A 21200-nucleotide genomic window follows, 5' to 3' on the forward strand; every position below is an offset into this window, starting at 1 on the left:
CTCTCAAGTCATCTTCAACCTTTGAATCTTCCAGTTGTTGGCCCAGACATTGTGGAGCAGACAAACCCATCCCTGGTTTATCCTGACCAAATTCTTGACCGTGTAGTAAGTGGTAAACATAATAATTATTTTACAATTTGTTTTATATTCACTCGGAGGATTTCCACAAACTCAATTTACAAATCAGGTCGGGGAAGAAAAAAAGAAACACCTTACCAGGCCTTGTCTCTCACACTTTCAGCATGGTCAAGCCTATGGGCATTAAAGGGGAAACAGGAAACTCTAGTGAGGTATGTCCTCCCTCTGGGCTTTGGTTTCCTCTTTTGTCTTCTTTCTAGACTAAGGGGTAACAAGAAGAAAAGGTAATGCCCTCGGTGTGTGTGTGTGTGTGTGTGTGTGTGTGTGTGTGTGTGTGTGTGTGTGTGGGGCTGGGCGGGGTGGACATTAGCTGGCAGTACACTGGAGTGCAGACTGAAGGCTAGAGACGGGATGACTGGAGGGGTCCTACATACTGGGGATGAAGCCTTCACCGGGGGTAAGGTGGAACCAGGGGTCTTCAGTTTACAGTCCATCTTTTTCTCCTCAGCCTAGAGATGACTTAGGAATTGTTCACCACTGTTCAGTGGGCGGTGTCTCCAAAGGCTCTTCCTTCAACCCCTACAACCTGCTGGCCACATGCCTCTCATTAGTCCTCCAACTCTCACTGCAGTGCAAACCAGGGGCCTTGCCCAGACTCCCCTGCTTACGGAGGGCCTTGTTTGTCATGTGGAATAAATGAAATAATGGTATTCAGCATGGTTCTTGTGTACATGGGTGTATAATGTTTTTCAGTATGGTTCCTGATAAGTTGTTAAGTTTTGTGCCAGCTCTCCTCATAATCCTTCTAGGGTCTGAGAGCTTGAGAGAGCTTTCCTTGGTAACTATGCTGAGGGGCACATCTCTTTGTAAATATAGCTGGAGAAGCTTCTCCTCCAGACCCCACACAAACACATGGGATTTCACTGAGATATCTGGATAGTTCTGGTCCAGTTTGCTTCTGCTTAGGCAGGACTGTATAAGAAAAACACTCTAAAATGTTCCAACTTTATTTACAACCAGATCCCTTCCCACCCCATCTCCTCAGCTTAGCTCTGGGGGAGGAGCTGGATGAGCAGTGACACTTCTGCCAAGCCCAGGATATGAGGAGACATGTAAGGTGAGCCCCTCACTTCTTCTGGGTTTGAGCCCTGGCCCGCTGAATCTTGTCGGCTGTGGCACCGTCTGTGGCTCCAGTGCAGTGGGACAATACGAGGCTCAGCTCTGCTTCGTTTCGGCGTTCAATGGCAATGTCTGCAGCCTGAGCCACATCCCTGTGGTTTGAGCAAGACGGGAGATGGTGTTGGGTGATCAAAGGTACAAACCATGCCCCTCATCAGTCCACTAGCTCAGCACCCCAGCAGCACGGGGCTCTCAGCCAACATACCCAACAAGAAGTAAAGCCTTGACCTTCTGCTCAGGACCTACACGGGAGGCGTACTTCTTGGCCTCATATTTGTTGTGCTGCTTCATGCAGATCTCCACAAAGGGCTTAGAGAGGGAGGAGATGGAGGGAGAAGATAAGGCAGAGCCTTTCTGTCCTGTCTTATGAACAAAAGCCCACTGAATATACTGTCACTGTATATTTTATATACACTTTAGTGCATGTAACTCCCCCACCCATGCCCTGACACACATCTACAAGAGGTATGATCTCGACATTCTCAGGGCAGAAACAACCTAAACCAAAGATGTTAGAGCCTTGAGACCAAGTATTTCCATGCATCTAGAACACCATCCACTGTCATCCCCTCACAACAGGTGTTTCCTACCATCTCGGAGCCTATATTTTCTCTTATGGCTGTTCCACCTACCCACCACACCTCTGAACTGCCTGCCATAGAAAACAAAACCCTCAATATCCTCCACTGCCTTGCAGATGTGCTTTTCCTGCCCGCTTCCACCCTTCACCCAAATAGGACTTTTCCTTAGGCACGTGGGGTCCCCCTGTGGTCATCCTGGGGGAAAGCAGCTCATTCTCCTGCCTGCCGACATGTGCAGGCTGACTGGGGCCCATTCCCTGATATATTTAGCTCATGAACATGCACACACAGGAAGCATCCACTAAAAATTTTGGCCAGCTGAGCAGATGCATGAATAGGTCATTGGCCTATCTCTGGGCCTGGTCCTCTCCCCAGGACTAGCCTCCCTGGTGGTGGGGTGTTGGGAGGGCCTCTGCCTCACCAGGTAGCCGATGGGTGATTTCTTGCTCTTAGAAAACTTCTCTAGCTCTTCCCAGTCTTCCAGAGCTGCCAGAGCGGTCAACTTCAGCCACCAGAGCCTGTGAGGAAGCTGGGCTTGGAGGTGCTGCAGGACGGGCAGGGATCCCAGGTCCTGCATGCAGCCTGGACCCTCACGTACCTCTTGTCCGGTATGCGGAAGTCACGCGCCAGCTGCTCTGCGCGCTTGTTGTGGCCACCGAGGATGAGACTGGTGACCGTGTCATGTAGAGATAGGTCCAGGAACTGACCCCCCAGCTCATCTTCTAGGCGTCGCTGCAGCCGTAGGAGCCGCATTTGATCCTCTGTGGCCTGGGGATAGGAATAAGGCAGGATGAGGATGAGAGGGACAAGGAGGGAAGACTGAGAGGAAAAACGAGGAGGTTTTTAGGAAAGAGTAGGCCAGACCTTGGCTGCAAACTCATTCTTGGCCTTATAGAAGGCATCAGCTGCCGTCTGCAGAGCTGCAACTCGCCCCTCAATACGCTATAAGGGCAGGAAGAAAAGCCTGAGCTCATAGTTCAAGGGACCTCAGCCCTTCCAACCCAGGCTACAGTTTTCTTCCCAGTCCCTATGCTAAGGGTCACCCGGGCCAGCCTTACCCACTGGGTGTACCACTCTGGTATCTCTAGTGGGAAGGCTAGCTCTTCTGGGACCAACCCTCATCCTGGCCTCATGCCTTCTTAGACTTCCTCAACAGTGAGGACCAGATGGGGTGTGCACCAAATATGAGACCTAGATTCCTAGAGAAGGAACCAGACCAACAGCCTAGCCCAAGGGCCCCACCCTCTCTGTGGGCCTCAGACCTCCTCTGCAGCGTAGCTGGCTCGGATGTGGAAGCTGCCCAGCTCCTGGTGGTTGTCATCCTGATTGTAAAGGTCCTTCAGCGTCTCTAGTTCTTGATGCTTACAGAACTGGGGCCGGGGACAGGTAGTCAGCAAGGCCAACTCAGGGGTTCAGGAGGCTCCAGCCCCACCCCTGCCCACTGCACACACCTGTCGGTACAAACTCAGGGCCATGGGCTGGTTCCGAAGGGTCATGAAAAAATCTCCTCGGTTCAGCTCATTCTTCAGGTGTAGCAACACCGTGAACACTATTGGGTAGTAAGGTGGGGTGGGGACTCCAGCCCAGCCCCTTGTTCAGCCCAGGGGCCCTGGTCTTGGCCTCACCCAAACCTTGCTCACCCAGGTCAGTGTCCCCGCTCTCAATAGCCTTGCTCAGTGCCAGTTTGCTCCTCTTCATCTTTAGGAGAAGGGGTACCTGCTCCCCAGAGCGTGGCTCATACTCCAACAGCTGTGGGAAAAAAGGCAGAGGAGAAAGAGCTCACCTGGGAGCCTCCAATACCCAAGTCAGGGCATCTGGGGAGGGCTGAGCACCCACACCTTGATGGCCAGCTCTGTGCGGCCACAGCCATAGGCCCGCGCAGCAATGTCAGAGTAAGAGACACCAGGTGTGTCCCCCAGCTTCTGGTTAATGGCCCGAGCAACATCCTCATCAGACACGTCCTTCTGTTGCACCTGCAGAGGGAAAGGGTGTCACACACACCTGCATCTCACCTCTCACCCCACCGAGCCCCAATCAGGACCTGGTCCTTCAGTCCTACACTTCTTATTTCCTATACTTCATCAGGGCCTGAAAGTCCCTAAATGCCCTTGGACTCTGTCCTACATCCTCACCTTGTAGCATGCCCAGTGGGCCAGGATCCTGCTGACACCCTGCACTTCAGGAAGGCGCAGGTACTCACATATCTGGATGGCCAGGGGGTAAAGCCTCCGCAACACAAGCCTGGCAGGCAGGAGAGATTACGGGTACAGGGTGAGGTGGGGCAGAGAGAGGACAGCACAGCCCCAACCTGCAACTCAGTTCTCCCAAGTCCCAAAGAAATAGGTCAGGAGCAGTGACCATGAGAGCCCACAAAAGGCTGTAACACTTGCCCACCTAGAGCCTTCCCAGCACCCTTGGGCTTGCTGACCTGTCCAGCAGCACTTGGATGGTGAGTTGCTTGTATCTGCATTTTACTCGGTTAAGGATCCAGCTGGAGAATAAGCCCTATTTGCCAAGAACCTTTAGGTGGTATCTCCAGCCCCTTCCTCTGCCACCCCTGGCTGTGAACACCATTCTGAAATGCATGGGGATACTGGCTATAGGTGAGCGGGATCCCGATGTGATAGTCCCGAACGGCATTGAGCACACGCAGGTCCTGACACATGCGTACGAAGCTGTCGGGTGGAAATCTGTCGAGGAAACACTTTCCAAAGGAAGCCGCCTGAGAAGAGCCAGAGGGCAATAGAAGAGAGCTTCCCCCCTGCCAGCCCCACCCTGCCCAGTGCCCCTCCCTGCAGCCCTGCTGCCCAGGCCAACCCTGAGCAGACTCTTCTGCATGTCTGGCTGGTGCTCATGTCCTGCGGCCTCAATGCACTGCTGCACAGCCTGGGTCAGCTGCCCCAACTCCTGGATCTCCCGCAAGTACTCATCGGCCTTCTGGCTCTCTTTCTGGGGTTGAGGGGTGGAGAGAGAAAGGGGGGCGGTGCTAGAGACATGACATCACAATGGAGAACACCCTCACATCTGCCCCCAGCTCCTTGGCTACAGTGCAAATGGGCTGATTTGGAGGGGCTGCAGAGGCAGAGCCCAAACCCCCTCAGTGCACTCAGTCTACCTGAAGCGTTCAGATATTCCCTCCGCCCTATATCAGCCCACAATTGCCAGTGAGAATCCCTGAGACCCCTTGATAATAGCCCTGACTTGTGCCTGGGCTGGGGATAGTCGGGGCTCCCTGCCCCTCCCCATCACCACACGGAGGACCCCATTTCACTTTAGTCCACCTGAGCTGGCCCACCCCAACCCAGTCTGGTGTCTTGCCTAGACCCCTCTCTTCACTGGTGGCACCTGGCTGTGCCAATCAGGGGAAGGAGAAGAGTATCCTAGGGTCCAGGGAGAAGGCCAGGGCTTTACCTCATATTCCTTCTGGGCCTCCAATAGCAGTGCTCCAGGGGCCATTGAGGCAATTTTGAAGATCTCCTCGCTGGCCACTGGAGAAGGAAGATGGCGAATGGGGGAAGAGCACAGGGAACCCTCAGCTCTGCCTCAATGCCTCACGGCCCTAATGTCCTCATCCTCCTCTGGCCCACAGCAGCTGCAGTACCTAGGAACCTCTGCCCTGGGTCATGTGGTGCCCCTGTGAGGGCCTCACCTGGAACTTCATGCAGAAATTCGTGGGTGCTGCGGGAGAAGATACGGACCCCATCCAGCTCAGGTACCATGTAGGAGTCCTCATCCAGCACAAACCTGAGCTTAGTCAAGGTTCTCAAGAACACCCAGAGATGGGATGAGGCAGGTGACCCCTCTCCCCTTTCCCCTCCTACCCCCACAGATATCCCTCCAAGGATACTGGATGCTCTCAGGCGCATCGCCCACCACCATTAGCCGCTTCTCCCAGGCCACTACAACGGCCCTCTCCTTGCTGCGAGGACGGCTGCACCTGTGGGCAGCATCACACATACATGTCTGAGACATACACGGGTTGATAGGCCCCACAGTCAGGTTTCTCATATCATTGCTTACATCACTTTGTCTTGGGACAGCCCTGCACATGCTTCCTGCCCCTTATCTCATTGCTCTGACTTGTCTGCTTCCCTCTTACCCTGTATTGTCAGTGCCTGGGGGCATCTCGGGCCTACAGGAGGGCAGGGGTTTCCCTCGAATGTGCACTGGCAGAGAAGATGCAAGCTCCACTTAGCTTGGCTAGTACACAGGATGAATCAAGGTATCCCAAGAAACAAGGCTATGTCCACCCCCACCCCCAGCATAACAACCCTGTCCTCACCAGACCATCTGCTTTGGGGGGGCCCGGATGTTGCAGTTGAACTCGCACAGCTTCTCCTGAAAGGATGTAAGAAGCATCACGGCCCTATCCAAGTAGGCAGGTTGAAAAGCCCCTCCCCTACCCCTACCAAATAGATCTTCCCTGAAGAAGACATGGTGTCCCTGTGTTGTCTCAGGATCACACCTTCAGTGAAGCTGTCCCCATCCAGATGTAGCCTGTGTCTGTGAAGAGTGCCAGGTGTCGGTAGGTGAAGGAGATAGCCATCTGCAGGAAGCTGCTCACACCTGGGGCCAGGCCAGGGGGAGTCTGGGGCAGGGCCAAGGAGGACACCAGAGATCTTGACTTCTCGGAGCCTCCCCACTGCCTCCCCCAACTCCTCCATTTCACTCCCACTCAGACCCTTACCACTGCAGAGCATGCTGCGTGGTCTAGAAGGTAAAGATCAGGCCCCACAGCCAGAAGAATGTGTGCTACTCGGTCCTGGCACAGTGTGGTCCAGCATGAAGGTGCACTCTGCAAACCTGTGGTCAGGAATAGGACAACCTCGGGATAACCAGAGCCCATAGCTTCTATCTCTATTGATCCCACAGTCTGGAAGCACATCTGTAGGCACTGAATGGCTGTCTCTGTCTCAGGGGTGTTGATGCTCACCTGGCACTTCTGGCATTCGGCGGAGTTTGAGGTCACTCACATTGGCACTGAGGGTGAAGCGGTGGGCTCCTGTGAGGATGGCAACTCCAGAACCAAACTCAGTATGGAAGATCCGGGCATCTAGAACCCGGTTTTGGAGTACCTCCTGGGGAAAGGGGCAAGTGGAGAGGGGCCTTGAAGAAGCCACAGAGTCAAAGACTCCATTCCTTTTCTACAACCTCCTGTGGCCCCTACATTGCCCATGCTGAAGTGTCTCCGGAAGTCACCATGAAGCCCATAAACCAGCACTACACCGTCTTCCTGCACGCAGAGTAGCTCCTCTTCAGCTGACCAGCCTAGGGATACCACAGGGCCACTCTTCCACTGCAGAGGAGAAGAAGTTCCTGAGGCTGTCTAGGGACACAGGAACCCTGCCCAGCTCCCAGCCTCAGGGTGGGCCAGGGATGCTCACCAGCAGACTGGCTAGAGGCATGCCAGAAGCAGAGTAGATCTCAAGTACTGGCCGTACATTGGCAGGCTTCTCCTTCCGCCAGGGGTTCCTCAGCAGTGCTTCAGATGGAGAAGAGACCTTCTGTCCTAGCTCACCAGGCTAGGCCCACCCCATTTGAAGCAGGCCTCATGAAGCAGCATCTCAGGCCCATCCCATATGAAGCAGGCCTCATGAGAACCATTAAAAGCATCTCAAGTGGGTGGGGAGTGGGGGAGGGTGGCATATGCTAGTAAGAACAACCCAACAGCAAGACCCCCAGGAATCAACAAACTTGACTTCATCCCATGGTCCCAGAGCATGCGGTAGCAGAGTGACATACCAATGGGGCCCCCGTAGGGTGCAGCGGCCACCAGGCAGTCCCTGAGTTCCTCCTTCAGGTCCCAGTCCATGCTGTACAGCTCATATTTCCTGCCCGCACAAAGGCAAACAGAAATTAGCCTCCTCATGACCCTGTATCCGAATGGAATGAGCCCCAGAGGAACCCCTGAAGCCTCATTTGTCCTCCACAGGAAAGCTGAAGATGCCTCCCGGGGCAGGAAGGGGGATGATGACTAGAAACAGCTACATGCATGTTTAAGGACCCAAGGCAAGAGAGCAGAGGCTGTTGACAGAGGATGTGGTTCTTGGGACAAGTGTGCAGAGATGGCAGGAGCTCCTGGGAGAGGAAGGCTGTATGGCAAATATCCAGGTCACAAACTGACTAGGGTGGAGTGGCTGGCTTGGGCCTACATTAGCAGGAAATAAAGCCTTCTGAGAGGGTCTCTTAGGGTAGGCAGTTCTTCTTCTATTTCTGGTTCTTAATACTGAATCAGGTTGTGGGCTTTATAGCCAGGGGTCCAGCTCAACACTAGTTAATAAAGAACTCAGTGTTATAGGTACTGAGTTAGCAGTGCCTGAAAGAAATCAAAGAGGAGCTCTTTAGTAAGTCCAGAGCTGGGGAGAGAGACCTGGGTTAGAGATGTCAATCTGAATATTCAGCTTATGGGAGGTAAATGAAATTGCAATCTGGCACAAGATGACTACAATCTGAGGTGTGCATGGAGGGTGTGTGCTGTATGAGAAGACTGAGTAGGAGGCTTGAGGCAGGCCATCATTTGATGGCTGGAGGCAGGAAGAAGGGGACAGAGAAGGAGTGGGCACTATTCCAGGATGCCAAGAAAAAACAATGTTTAAGGAGGATGTTTTGGCTGGTATCGTTTCAGGAGCCTTCCCATTAAAGGTCAGGAAGATGCCCACAATTACCTTCTATTTTACATTCTTCTTGGGGCTCTAGACAAAATAACTTAACAACAGTTTTTTATTTTGGAAGAGTGAAATTACTACTATTTACAAATAATGTGATTGTCTACTTAGAAAACCTGAAGCAGTCTATGGAACGATGAATAAAAGAGCTCAGTTGGGTGAGCAACAATCAATATATTTTCTATACCAATTAATTTTCGATACCATAGCAAGAACCAATTAGAAACACAATTTTAGAAAGATCCTAATCATAATAGCAATAAAGCTACGATACCCAAGAATAAACCTAATAAAAATTTTTACAAAATCAAATCAAAGTGTACTCAAGGATATAGAGACATGAAAAAGTATCCCAAAATGATCTACAAATGCACAGAATTGCAATAAAAATCACCCCAGTTTTTTGCGGGGAAGGAAGCACAAATTGCCTACAGTTTACCTGGGGTAAAAAAAACAAATCATCTGAAAGAGAAAATACTGGAAGATATTTAAGAACATTTGAAAATATGAGAACATACACATATTGGATTTCAAATATACTATATAATACTAAAGTGAATTAAAACTGTTGTTTTGGCACAGAATAGCAAATAGATCAATGGAAGAGAACAGAATCCCAAAAAAGGCCTGGTAATTGAGCATGTAATAAAGATGGCATTTCAAATTGGTGGGAATTGATACTTGAAATGAGACAATGGGATATATGGGAAGCATCGCAATAAACACTATTTCATCATTTAATTTCTATAATAAAATATTTTCCGGATGGAATTCAATACTTAAATGTTAAAGAAATAAAGCCACATCAGAAAAAAATCTTGAGTATGTTAACAGTCTCCAAGCAAAAACAATTTCTAAGCATGATATAAAACCCAGAAGTCACAAACAAGACCAACATATGGGACTAATAAAAATTTAGACCTTCTGTATACTTTTATATAAAAAAAGGTGAAAAATATCACATATTTATATTTGCTTCCATTTGAAAAAAGAAACTAATAAGATTTATAAAAATCTAATAATGGTGGTTACTTGTAGGTAAGGGGTAGAATTAGCTGAATAGGGGCAGGGTGGGAATGAGACTGAGTTTTTAAACCACATTAATGGTTATTTATTAAAATAATTAGCATTTTAAAACTTTTATACATTAAAAAAAATCCACCAAAAAAAAAACCTAGGAAGACAAAAAATGTTTGTGACACATGTGAAAAAGATACATTTAAAAAAATACAAAAGGCTCTAATTTATTTTTTAAATGAAAATAAAACTAAAAGAAAGAAGGTCAAGGACTATATCGTACTACTTTGTGTGAAAATATTTAAAAACTAAACACAAAAAACTTGAGAAAATATAACTTAATATTTGTACAATGGGAACTATAGTAGTCTTTCAGAGCAAGATACAAAACCCAGAAATTATCAAGGAAAACACTCTTAGATTGTTTGGCATACTAAGCTGCAGCTCAGTATGAACCACATAAACCCATTTATGTAATTAAAAAACTGAGCACATATTTTTGACAAGCATAGTTACATATAATCACATGTGTGTAAATACATAGAAAAAACGCTCAAAGGTCTCCATACTAAGCCAGACAGTGGTTACCTTTGGAGAGGGTGGTTAAGTGGGGGAAGGAGGTAAGGAAACTGCCAATTTATAGGCTACATAATTTTGTATTATTTGAATTTTTTATAACCCATGTTTTTTTTTTTGACATTTTGTTACTAAAATCATGAATGAAAATTTGATGAGAAAACAGATTCACACAGGCCAAACATGCCAGTTACCAATTAATTGCCACTCAACTCCAAATTCACGCTTCAATGTTTAAGGGACAGCATTCTTTTAAACATTTCTCCTTAACAGTGAGTGTGATGTTAAGCTTTCTCAGTAGAGGGTGCTGGAGGGACGCTGCATGAGGAAGGGGCTCTCTTGCCGCTTCCAGCAGGGCAAAGCCAGCCAGCAACCAAGGTGTGAGGACACCTAGGGGTGATCTGCCCAGCCATGCAGCAGCCTCGAAGGCTTGCCTGGACTGGTAATCACCTTCCCAGGGCTACCTGGATAGATACCACATTCCTGGCCTCCTGGCCATGCCGGGCCATAGTTCCTCTGCATGCCAAGATGTCTGCTATGGCTGTCCTGCCTGCCCACTCGAGTATTTCTACTGATCCCCTCTGCACACCCATGCTCTCAGATACTGGTTGTGGTGCTCCAGGCTACCTGCCTGCACCAGCTTCCCCACTCCTCTTGCACACCCCCACCCCTGGCTGCCAGTTAAAATTCACCTGTGCCCCACTACCCCTGAACCCCAGAGGGTTGTTCCTTGCTTGCCCAGCAACCGTGGACCAGCTCTGGCTTGGGGATACTAGTGAACTTCTCTGCCATCCTGTATATTGCAACTATAATTTCTCCAACAGGGTCTGAACCCCAGTATGGGGAAGGGCGCCCCACCCCGCCTTCCAAATCTGTCCTTCCTTGGGTACTCTCCCTCAGCTCTAGGCTACCATATACAATTTTATTATATCCTATAGTCTTTATCACAGCTTAATAATTCTTTTTTTCCTATTTATTTTAAATTTTTTAAAAGTTAGACATTTATACAATCCATGAAGTGATCCTAATAATTCTTTATACTTATTAAACTTTGCTTAAAACTCATAACTGGACCCAGACTGATATAGACTTGGCACAAAGAGTGGTCCCAGGAGACTGATGCCTAAAGATGGGATTTGAGGATTAGTTTGGTTGTGTGCTTAAGCTTGAGAGCAGTGCTGAGCTCTCTGCCAACGGAAATGGATGTTAGTAACCCACTGCGTGCAGTGGCATCACAATTAATCAAGCCTGCAGTTTTCCGTGGTGAAATGCCAAGTCAAACATGTATTTGGGTGTGACTTCTGTGCTTGGCTGTATAGCAATAACGATTATAAGGGCTGTGGTGTGGATGGATTATTTTGAGTGCATTTGAACATTTACAAAGAGAAAATGACAAGGTTGGGTCTGTTAATTTTCAGCTCAAGTCATGGTCTGAGAAGCAGAAAGCTTCCATAACACCCTTAAAAGAATCTCTTATTTATTGTAGCCACAGGCTACTACTGCTGAAAGTCAAACACAAAATTTAATTGTGTAGAATGTTAAATTATAACAGTTGAATTCACCAACACACTATTTCTTATGTGAAAGTTAGGGCACTGATCAAGAAAGAATGGGATCCTGAAACCTGAGAGATATCTGGTTAGAGCGAGATTGACAATCTTGCACCCTCAAGTCATTCTGAGCCATCCTTACAAGTAAAAGTTGTTTGCCTTCCTGTGTCCAAGGAGACTAACCTTCCCTGGCTTGAAAATCCCGTGATGACCTCAACTAGGGTAGATGTCTTGGGAGCGTCTCTCCCCAAGGCTGACCTGGCTAACACTAGTGCTGAGTGGCTAATCTGTCAACAGCAGAGACCAATACATGGCCCCAATATGGTACCATTCCCTGGGGAACTAGCCTGCAAGTTTACTACACTGGACCTCTACCATGATGGAGGAAACAAAGATTTGTCCTCACTGGAATACATATACGTTCTGGATGTGGATTTGTCTTCTGTATCTGTAATGCCATTGCCAGCACCCACCTTCTGTGGACTTATAGAATACCTTATCTTCTGTGGTAGCATTCTGCAAAGCATTGCATCTAATCAAAGACATTTTACAGCAAAGAAAGTGCAGCAGTGGGCTTAGGTCCATGGAATCAACTAGTCTTATCATATACCTGATCATCCAGAAGTGGCTGGCCCAAATTTACTGTCGAGCCAGTTATAACACTAATTGGCAGACAGTATCCTAAAGGGATGGGGCTCTATCTTAACATCTCTGATGTAAAGCTTATGCTTTACTATTATATGGTGTTGTCTCCTCCAGAGTCAGAATACGTGGAACCCAGAATCAAGGGGTGAAAGTGAGTGTGGCTTCTCTATTACACTTACCAACTCCCTTCGAAAAATGTTGCTTTCAGTTCCAGTCACTTCGAGATCTAAAGGTTTGGAGAGCTTAGTCTCCAAGAGGAGAATGTTTCTACCAGGGGACACAAAATTGGGTTCATTGAATTAGAAGATAAGGGCACCACCTTGCCATTTTGGTCTCCTTATGCCATTGAACCAATGGGCATAAGAAAATGGGGTTAATTTACTAGCTGAAGTGTCTTCTCATTTTGGGAAAGAGTATTTACTTGTAAGAAGGATAGTGGTAGCTTCTTAAACAGGAACATAGGGTTGTTTTGTTGCTATGAGGGAGTTTTAAAAGTATGTAGAGGGTGAACATGGAAGCTGAGCAGCCAAAGGGTGGACTGTGTCAGTTATCAATTTATTGTCTCTCAAGTCCAAATTTACCCTCAATACGTGTTCCACGATGAACTAGATGTTAACCTTCTCAGGAGAAGGCATTATAGGGACACTGCAAGAGGAAGAGGCTCTCTGGCTGTTTCCGGCAGCTGCAAGGTCAGTCAGCAGTGTGGGTATGAGAACACCTGGTGGTGCTCTGCCCCAAACATGCACCCAGAATACGTAATCCGTTGGTGACCTCACAGCCTTGGCCCTGACCTGCATCTATCTTCCTGTGGCTTTCTCCATACAGATGCTGCAAGTTCCACATCTCTGGCTCACACTGGTGCTCCAACTCTCTGTGCAAGCCCATGAACCTGGTCCCCAGCTATGGCTCACTTATGCCCCATCTGTGCTAAGGAGGACGCTTCCTGCTCGCTTAGTGACTGTGGACCAGCTCTGGCCCAGGCAAACCAGCAAACTTCTGTGCTACCTAGTGGACTGTAACTACATCTTTTCCATTGAGCTTAGAACCCCAGCTTGGGTACGGAACCCCCCTTCTAAGTTTGCCCTTCTTTTCTCCTCAGCCCTAGGGGAGGACAGAGTTTTATTTTATCTTATAGTTACTTTGTTAGCATAGTTTGAGTTCTTTACATGAAACTTCCCTGTTTAATCACTAGTTTCTGTTTCCTGATTAGACGCGTACTGACATAACCAGTGTAGCATCCCTCAGACACTTGTCACAAAAGGGGAAAATATGATGTTACAACGGAGCCATCAGCATCGAATACACTTGTTAATGTCAACTTCCCTCCTAGCAGACAACCTGATGTAATGCTGACTCAGGTGTAATGCAGTACGAACACCATGGCATCACCAAAAAGCATTTCTGCCTAAAACGTTCGATCTGAATCTAATTGAGTCTTTCGATCAAACAGTTTCAGAAAATACAGGCTATGACAGAAAAAAGTTCAAAGGCAGCAATGGCACCAATCCAGAAAGTGACTTGGTCTTTCATGAAAATAAAAGGTAGGGATGGGAATGTGGGTAATAACGTTCAAGTTTACAAGAGACTTAATTAAGAGTGGTAAGCAAATGAGTAATTCTTGCTTGGGTCTTGATTTGAACAAAAATTTAAAAAGACACTTTTAAGACAGCTGGAGAAGTCTGAATAAGGACTGGTTGTTAAATGATATCAAATGTTGATTTTGTTAGGTGTGAAATAGTATTGCAGTTTATTGGAAATAGTCATTTTTAAAAAAATAATGCACACTGAAGTTATGTCAGTAATTTACTTAAAAATACAGTATTTGATTGAAAGACTCTGTCTGGGGTTTGTTAATTTTCAGCTCAAGTCGTGGTCTCAGAAGCAGAAAGCTTCCATAACACCCTTAAAAGAATCTCTTATTTATTGTAGCCACAGGCTACTACTGCTGAAAGTCAAACACAAAATTTAATTGTGTTAAAAAGTGTGTGTATTTTGGCAGGGAGGGAGAGGTGAGGAGAGAATGGCAAACTGTTGATACTTGTTGAAGCTGGTGATGAGTACATGGATATCCACTACATTATTTTTACTATATTGATGTGTATTGAACATTTTCTTATAAAAGAGTTTTTAAACTTCCAAAATAGTTGAAGCAGATATTGCAGCACAATAATTTTTAAGCCTAAATGATGGCTATGGATGTTTATTCTGCTACTTTGTTGTATATTTGGAACTTTTCAGAGTAAAGGTTAAATACAATTTCCAAAAAAAAAAAGTAGGGTTCATCTCTCTCAATGCTCCAGGGAGTCAAGCTCAGATGAGACCTGAGCTGCGACCAGTGCAGTAACTGAGAACAGGGTGGTCAGACCAGAGTGAGTGGTCAGTGGGAAGAGAGAAAATGCAAGCAAGTATAGACTGCAGATTTCGGACCTTTCAGGTGGAGAAGAAAGAAAAGGGGCAAGGTGGAAGGATCTGTTTGTTTTCTGAATAGGGAGGTTTATTTTTTGTTAGGATGAGATCTGACTATTCTCGAAATATGGTAGGGAACACTTGGGAGGTACAGATGATGGAAAACAACGTACAGCAGTGGTCTTCAAATTTTCCTGCAGCAGAGAAACACCTAGGTGCTTATTAAAATATAGATCAAATTCCCAGGACCCACCCCAGAGATAATGGAGATCTGGCCTAGGAAGCTGCACATAGCCAGCATCTCAGGCGATCTTGATGCAGGGGGGTCTTGAACAACAGCTGGAGAAACTGGCAGAGGGAGGGGTGGGTGCATGGCACATGGTTTCTGAGTAGGCAAGGGAGACGGGGGCTCATCTCCTCAGTGGAATGGAAAGATAGCAGGCAGGTTTGGGTAGGGGAAGCCTGGGACCTTCTATGTAATGACTCCAGTTCTCTGAGAAGCATGAGGTGAAGTCAGCTGTTGGGAGGAGGGGCTAAGGAGACTTCGATTTTCAATATTTCCAAAATATTTTAATTGTTTACAATTAAATGTTTCTTTGTATAATTTTTTAAAAGGAAGAGAAAAGCCCTTGTGGTGAGTGACTATAGGCTGAACCCACATAACAAGATTGTGAGGGCCCCGTTGAGGCTGGTAACCATGGATTCAAACTAGACCCAACTTGCCTGTGTGTGACCTCATGGCAGAGCTCAGCAGCCTGGATACCGACATAGAGATGGTGAGTTATTGATGTGTTAGGAAGTGGTTCTGTGCCAGGCAGGTGCAACCAAAGGGCAAAGGAACAAGGTTGTCAGGGAAAAGGTAAGAAAGCAACTGCAATGACTGACCGTGGCTGCACACCACGCTGGACAGAAAGGGACACATCTGTAGAAGGGAGTTCTGCATGCTGACACAAAGAGAAGAGAGGGCTCCAGGGTTGAGGATCTCAGTGAGGCTGACGGTTTTTCAGAAGGTATCAGAGTGTCAGTGAGGACAGGAGCTTATGGTCTGAGAAGGGGCTGTCTGAATTTAACATTTGAGGTAGAGCAGTTCTGGATAAGCACAGGAGCAGAGTGGGGGTGGATGAGGTGCATAAGTGTAATAGCCCGCTGAAATGTGAAAGGGTTAAAGAATAATTAAAACCTGAAACTGGACAAAGGAAGTCTATAACTTAGGCCTAGTTTCTGGAACCCCTAACCACATTCTGTTAATCATGAAACTTGTAACAATGAGCTCATACGCTAACTGCCAATTTTAGCCTGTGTAACCCTGCTTGCTTGCGTGGCATGAAAAATAATCAATTGTATATAAGCTGAAAATTACTGTTTGGCCATCGCCCATGGGAACACTGGCTATTGCCCATGGGAACATAGGCAATCACCCATAGGAACATAACATTCTAACAACAAGCTTTCTGCTTCTGTACTTCCCGCTTGCACACCTGACCAGTGGGTTGACAGGTAGTGAATAGGAGAAAGATGGACCTTTGTGTTTAAGACAGAATGAGGAATGGGATTTGGGGCTTAAAAACCTTGTATCTTGGCATTTCGGGGCTGCTCCTTTGCAAGGACAGCCGCCGGCTAATAAACTGTCTCCTGGTTAAGAGCACTCAAGTTGGGTCTGGTTATTCTGGACACAACATAAGATTACTTGAGTAGAACCTATGGAACCATGAAGCCAGGTAGTCACTTAAGTTACTACGAAAGGCAGCAAGAACTGGGATGTTTAGGAGGCTATGAGCCAAAGTCTCCAATCAAACAATCAGTGAGAAATGCAGTCAATTAGAAGACTGGCAGCAATGTAAGAGTAAGGGTCAGGGAGTGAAGAGTAACAAAGCATGGACCACCTTCCCAAGGCTTTGAGATAAAGTAGCCTTCTGAGGGACAGTGAGGTGACTCAAGCTGTCTTCAAGGGTGGCGAGGGGTACGGATAGGTAGAGTGGAGGGCAGTAGGGAAGGCAGACTCTCAGAAAAGGCTAGAGGATTGTAGACCTTGTGAGGCCACACCTTCAATGAGGAAGGCCAATTAGATCTTTCCCCTCTACTCGAGGTCTCACGGTGGAAATCACCACAGGGGCAGTTAATGGACCGTGGATTCTAATGCCAGGAAATGACTAAACCTAGCAGCTCTGGTAGTCTCAATTTCAAGCCCATCCAGGAAACAGTGAAGAAATCACTGTGGCAGTGCAACTGAACTGCTAGGAAAGCCTGGTCCACTACAGTGTGAGAAGGGCCCTTATGTAAAAACAGATCATCTTCAGCCTATCCAGGTTGGGTTATTGGACTACTGGGGAGCCTTGGAAAATAGTCTAATAATTCCAAAATCCCCAGGCCCTAAAGCAAGCCCACCATCATCCTTGAAATCCCTTGACTCCAGCTTGCCTCAGAAATTACTAAAGAATTCTTGTGCACTGTTGCTGGAAATGCAAAATGGTGCAGCTGCCATGGAAAACAAGATGAAAATTTCTCAAAATATTAAACATAGAATTACCATATGATCCAGCAATTCCATTTCTGGGTATATATCCAAAAGAATAAAAACAGGTATCGAAGAGCTACTTGTACATCACTGTTCATGGGAGCATTATTCACAACAGCCATGAGGTGAAAATAACCCGTGTCCTTTAAAGGATGAATACATAAGCAAAATGTGGTATATACATAAAATGGAATATTATTCAGCCTTAACAAGGAAGGTAATTTTGATACATTCTACAACATGGATGAACCTTTAGGACAGTATGCTAAGTGAAATAAGCCATCACAAAAAAGTAAATACTGTATGATTCCACTTATATGAGCTATGCAGTCAAATTCAAAGAAGCAGTAAATAGAATGGCAGTTGCCAGGGCTGGGGGAAGGGGAGAATGAGGAATTATTATTTAATGGGTATAGAGTTTTGGTTCTGCAAGATGAAGAAGTTCTGGATATTGGTTACACAACAATACCTAACACCACTGGATTGTACTTTAGAATGAATAAGAAAGTAAGTTCTACATCATGTGTATTTAACCACAATTTTTTATATAAAATTCATCTTTATATGTGCAAAAACCAACCCCCTCAAAAAACCTACTAAAATAGTCTACTTCTAATAAGAGCTTCAGAAATATATATCTTCAGTCTGTTTTTTTTTTTTTTACCATAAAGGATGTTTCTAAAGTACCTGAAACAGTGTTCAAAACCAAGCTTACTCTCTTCACCACCAAACTCATTATCTTAAGCCGAAAACCCAAGTTATCCTCAACACCTTGCTCTTCTTTCTCCTTAAGAAGTACAACCCATCACAATCTCCTTCAATTTTATCTCCTAAATATCTCAGATCTGCTCCCTTCTCTCCACCTCTACCATTACCACCCCAGTTCTCGCCACCATACACTTCTTGGTATATTCCACCAGCCTCCTAACCAGTTTCTTTGCCTCCATTCTTTCTTGCCCCTACCAATTTGTCCCCCCATTGCCTCCAGAAGGAACTTAACCCCCAAATTCAATCATATCGATCCTTTCATTAAAACCCTTTCATTTAGGTTTCTCCACTATTCTTCAAATAAAAGTCACCTATAAGGCCTTGCAGGGTATGGCCCCTAAGGGAAAGGCATCAACTTCTTCATTCAAGGTCATTGAGAGTGGTCTCTCCTGCCTCAGGATCTTTGTATATGTTCTTCTTCATCCCACTCCCTGCACCAATGCCTACTCATCCCCTGGGTTGAATGAAATGGGTTACCATTTCATTCAGGAAGTCTTCTTGACCTTCATTCAATCCCCTGGGTTGAATGAAATGGGTTACATTTCATTCAGGAAGTCTTCTTGACCTCTGACTTCTCAGTCTGTTATATGCTCTCTTAGGACCCTACACCTCTCCTTCATAGTGATTATGATCAAACAAACTGAGTGGTTATCAACAGTCTCCTCTGCCAGCTGTAAGTTCTATGAGGGCAGACAGGGTCCATATCTTTTTATTGGCTGATACAGCCAGCCTGACAATGGGTTGGGTAAAATTCATTAACAGGATTAGCCCAAATTGTTTTTTGGGGGGATAAAAATGGCTAAAATTCTGAAGCCCCATAAGAACTAGTCACCATTCCCTCTTCTTGCCTCGCCAAATTAGTTTTCCAAAACACTACTTCCAATGCAAAAGAATCCTGTCCTATAGATAAGACTTGCCATGCATTGTCTGCCACCTGTTTATCATTCATTCACTCACTTAAACATGTATTAAATCCTGGCATAAGGCTATGCACAAATACAAATAACACCAAGTATCTGCACTTAAAACATTTCTACTCTGGTGAAGAAGCTAGAACACACTATTTTATTTTCCTGTTTAAAAAACAAAAACAAAAAACTCTATCCTTTAGTACAGGTTCTAGAAGACTGGATTCAAATAGTCACTCCACTACTTTCCAGCTGTGTAACCTGGTCACCTAACCTCTGTGTGTCTGTTTCTTCATGAGTAAGATGGGTTTAAGCATGATACCTGCTCCATGGAGTTGTGAGACTTAAACAAGTTAATACACATAAAGAACTTAGCTGAGTGTCTAGTACATAGAAGGGCACATCTGTTAGCAAGAATAATATATCTTCCACAGCAAGGCTTAGACCTCTACATCTTTCTGGCAATACAGCACACATAGGTAAGGGTTGGCTAGGTATGCTGGTCTATGGCATGGACTCGACATTTATATTCATTTAAAACTTTATTAGTGTAACAACAAAGCTAAGACTTCAGTGATAAGCAGGAGTTCTGTAGTAATGAGGTCATCATTTTTAGTACTCTTCTATTTAACGGGCCTCTCTGTAGGCAACTGTATTTCCAAAAATAATATAAGTTAATATTTTCGAAAGTGTATGTTGTGTTGTAAGCACTAAGTTACATGATCACCTATGTCAACTGGCATCTCTCTACCACAAAAACAGTTAAAATCATTGTGATTTCCTATGAACTTTACTAATTTTAACTAAACTTTTGCAATTTTTTTATATAGTATAGACATATTTTAAGAATCAGATATAAACAACAAATGCAACAGATCTCTAAAAATTGCCACAAAGCATTTGTCCTCTTTAAGGGCTGACATTTTATGTATCAAAAATTACATAAGAAAGTTTTAATATGTGAATAACAATAGTACATAGTTTCATAGCAAACAGGTATCTTCTATTGAAATAAGATTCTAATGTGATCTCTGTGACTTTTAGTAGTAATAAAGTATTTCTAAAAAACTTTATTGGGCAACAACTACATACCAGGCACTGTTCTAAATAGTATTTGTGATAAAGAGATACAAGAAATATGCTCTCAGCCCTCAAGGAACTTGGTTTAGCAGAAGAAACCTATACAAATATTGCCCTACTGTGCCATACATAACAGACTCTATTCTAGCACTAGGTCCTGTGAGGCCCAAAGGAAAGGAAAGTCAGCTGACTCTACTGGGGTTGGGTCGGAGAAAGTTTCAGAAAGGACCTTCGAACTAAGTCCTGAAGGATGAGCACAACTTCTCCAGTAAGACAAAGAGGGAAATGGCAGTGCCCACAAAAGGAACTGCAGGCTGCTGCAACTATGGAGAGCCATGAAACATGGTGTGTTGGGGTCCTCTTCTGTGCAACTGGAACACAAAATTTGGGTACGAGAGGGGCAAATTAAGTTGGAGGGACAAACAGGAGTCGACTTATAGATTTAACAAGAGGAGTTTATCCTACAAAAGGAAACCACTGAAAAATCCTAATTAGGGTAATGATGTGATGGGTTAACACTTTAGAAAAATTAGTAGTTTAGGACTCTACGACTCCCATGAGAGAACTGCTAGCCAGGGATGCCCCTGGATTCACTGCCGACTCTTCCCCTTCTCTCAGCCTTGGTCAGCACTGTTTCCCCGCCTGCTGTGCGATCCCGCCCCACTGGGAGCGCCCCTGTGGTCTGACTTCAGCAGCACTTCCTGGCAGGAGACTGGGCACTCGCTGTCACCAGTGGGCGGCCTCCCTCAACGTGATCTGAGCATCCTTCCGGAGACTGACAGACCTGGGCTTCAGCGCTGGACTCTGCCCCTACTTGTGTGACCACTGGGCTTGCCTCAGTTTCCTTCGCTGGAGCAGGAGAAGGCCTGGCTCCCTGGCCATTACGCGGGTGTGCGTTAAGGGGCAGACGACAGGGTAGAGCCGGCGAGGGGCGGACCCCAGAGCCGGGAGTGACAGGGGCGCGCGCCGCCGCGGGCTCCGCCCGGAGACTCAAGCCGGCGGGCGAGCTGGGTAAGCCGGGTCGTGGGCGGGAGGGCAGGGCGGCTCACCGGTAAAAGGCAGAGTCCCCGAGCGGGTTCCAGTTTGCGGTGTAGCAGTCCATGGCTGGTGCAGGAGGCTGCTGGGCAGCGCTGAGCGGCCACCCGCCTAGCGCGGGCTCCAGGCCGGTACTTCCGCTTCCGCCTGCCCGGGTCACGTGGCAAGGCTGCCGCCACTGCCATCAGCACTGTGGG

The 21200-nt window shown here is 46.4% G+C and overlaps 1 protein-coding gene across 1 annotated transcript; it reads right to left on the minus strand.

Annotated features, from left to right (window-relative positions):
- Positions 1-1064: 1064 nt before the first annotated feature.
- VPS16 (VPS16 core subunit of CORVET and HOPS complexes) lies at positions 1065-21172 on the minus strand. The gene is made up of 24 exons (XM_039863883.1): positions 21018-21172; positions 7581-7669; positions 7223-7320; positions 7006-7134; positions 6772-6916; positions 6526-6641; positions 6304-6426; positions 6121-6176; positions 5686-5775; positions 5488-5582; positions 5250-5326; positions 4656-4787; positions 4433-4560; positions 4267-4302; positions 3971-4079; positions 3677-3811; positions 3479-3587; positions 3290-3387; positions 3101-3208; positions 2703-2780; positions 2437-2606; positions 2260-2356; positions 1463-1566; positions 1065-1349 (listed from the first exon to the last, which is right to left on the minus strand). The coding sequence occupies exons 1-24, from the start codon at positions 21068-21070 to the stop codon at positions 1205-1207; spliced, it is 2520 nt and encodes an 839-aa protein (XP_039719817.1). The 5' UTR covers positions 21071-21172; the 3' UTR covers positions 1065-1204.
- Positions 21173-21200: the final 28 nt, after the last annotated feature.

This window comes from Pteropus medius, unplaced genomic scaffold (assembly GCF_902729225.1).
Source record: "Pteropus medius unplaced genomic scaffold, Ma_sr-lr_union100, whole genome shotgun sequence".
Classification (NCBI taxonomy): domain Eukaryota; kingdom Metazoa; phylum Chordata; class Mammalia; order Chiroptera; family Pteropodidae; genus Pteropus; species Pteropus medius.

Bases quoted from the DNA above. Each gene is read 5' to 3' on its own strand.
- VPS16 (XM_039863883.1), bottom strand. From the start codon at position 21,070: ATGGACTGCTACACCGCAAACTGGAACCCGCTCGGGGACTCTGCCTTT. The intron at 7,670-21,017 runs GTGAGCCGCCCT...TTGTGCGGGCAG, and splicing joins GGGGACTCTGCCTTTTACCG to GAAATATGAGCTGTACAGCA. The intron at 1,567-2,259 runs GTGAGGCAGAGG...TCCCTCTCTAAG, and splicing joins AATCACCCATCGGCTACCTG to CCCTTTGTGGAGATCTGCAT.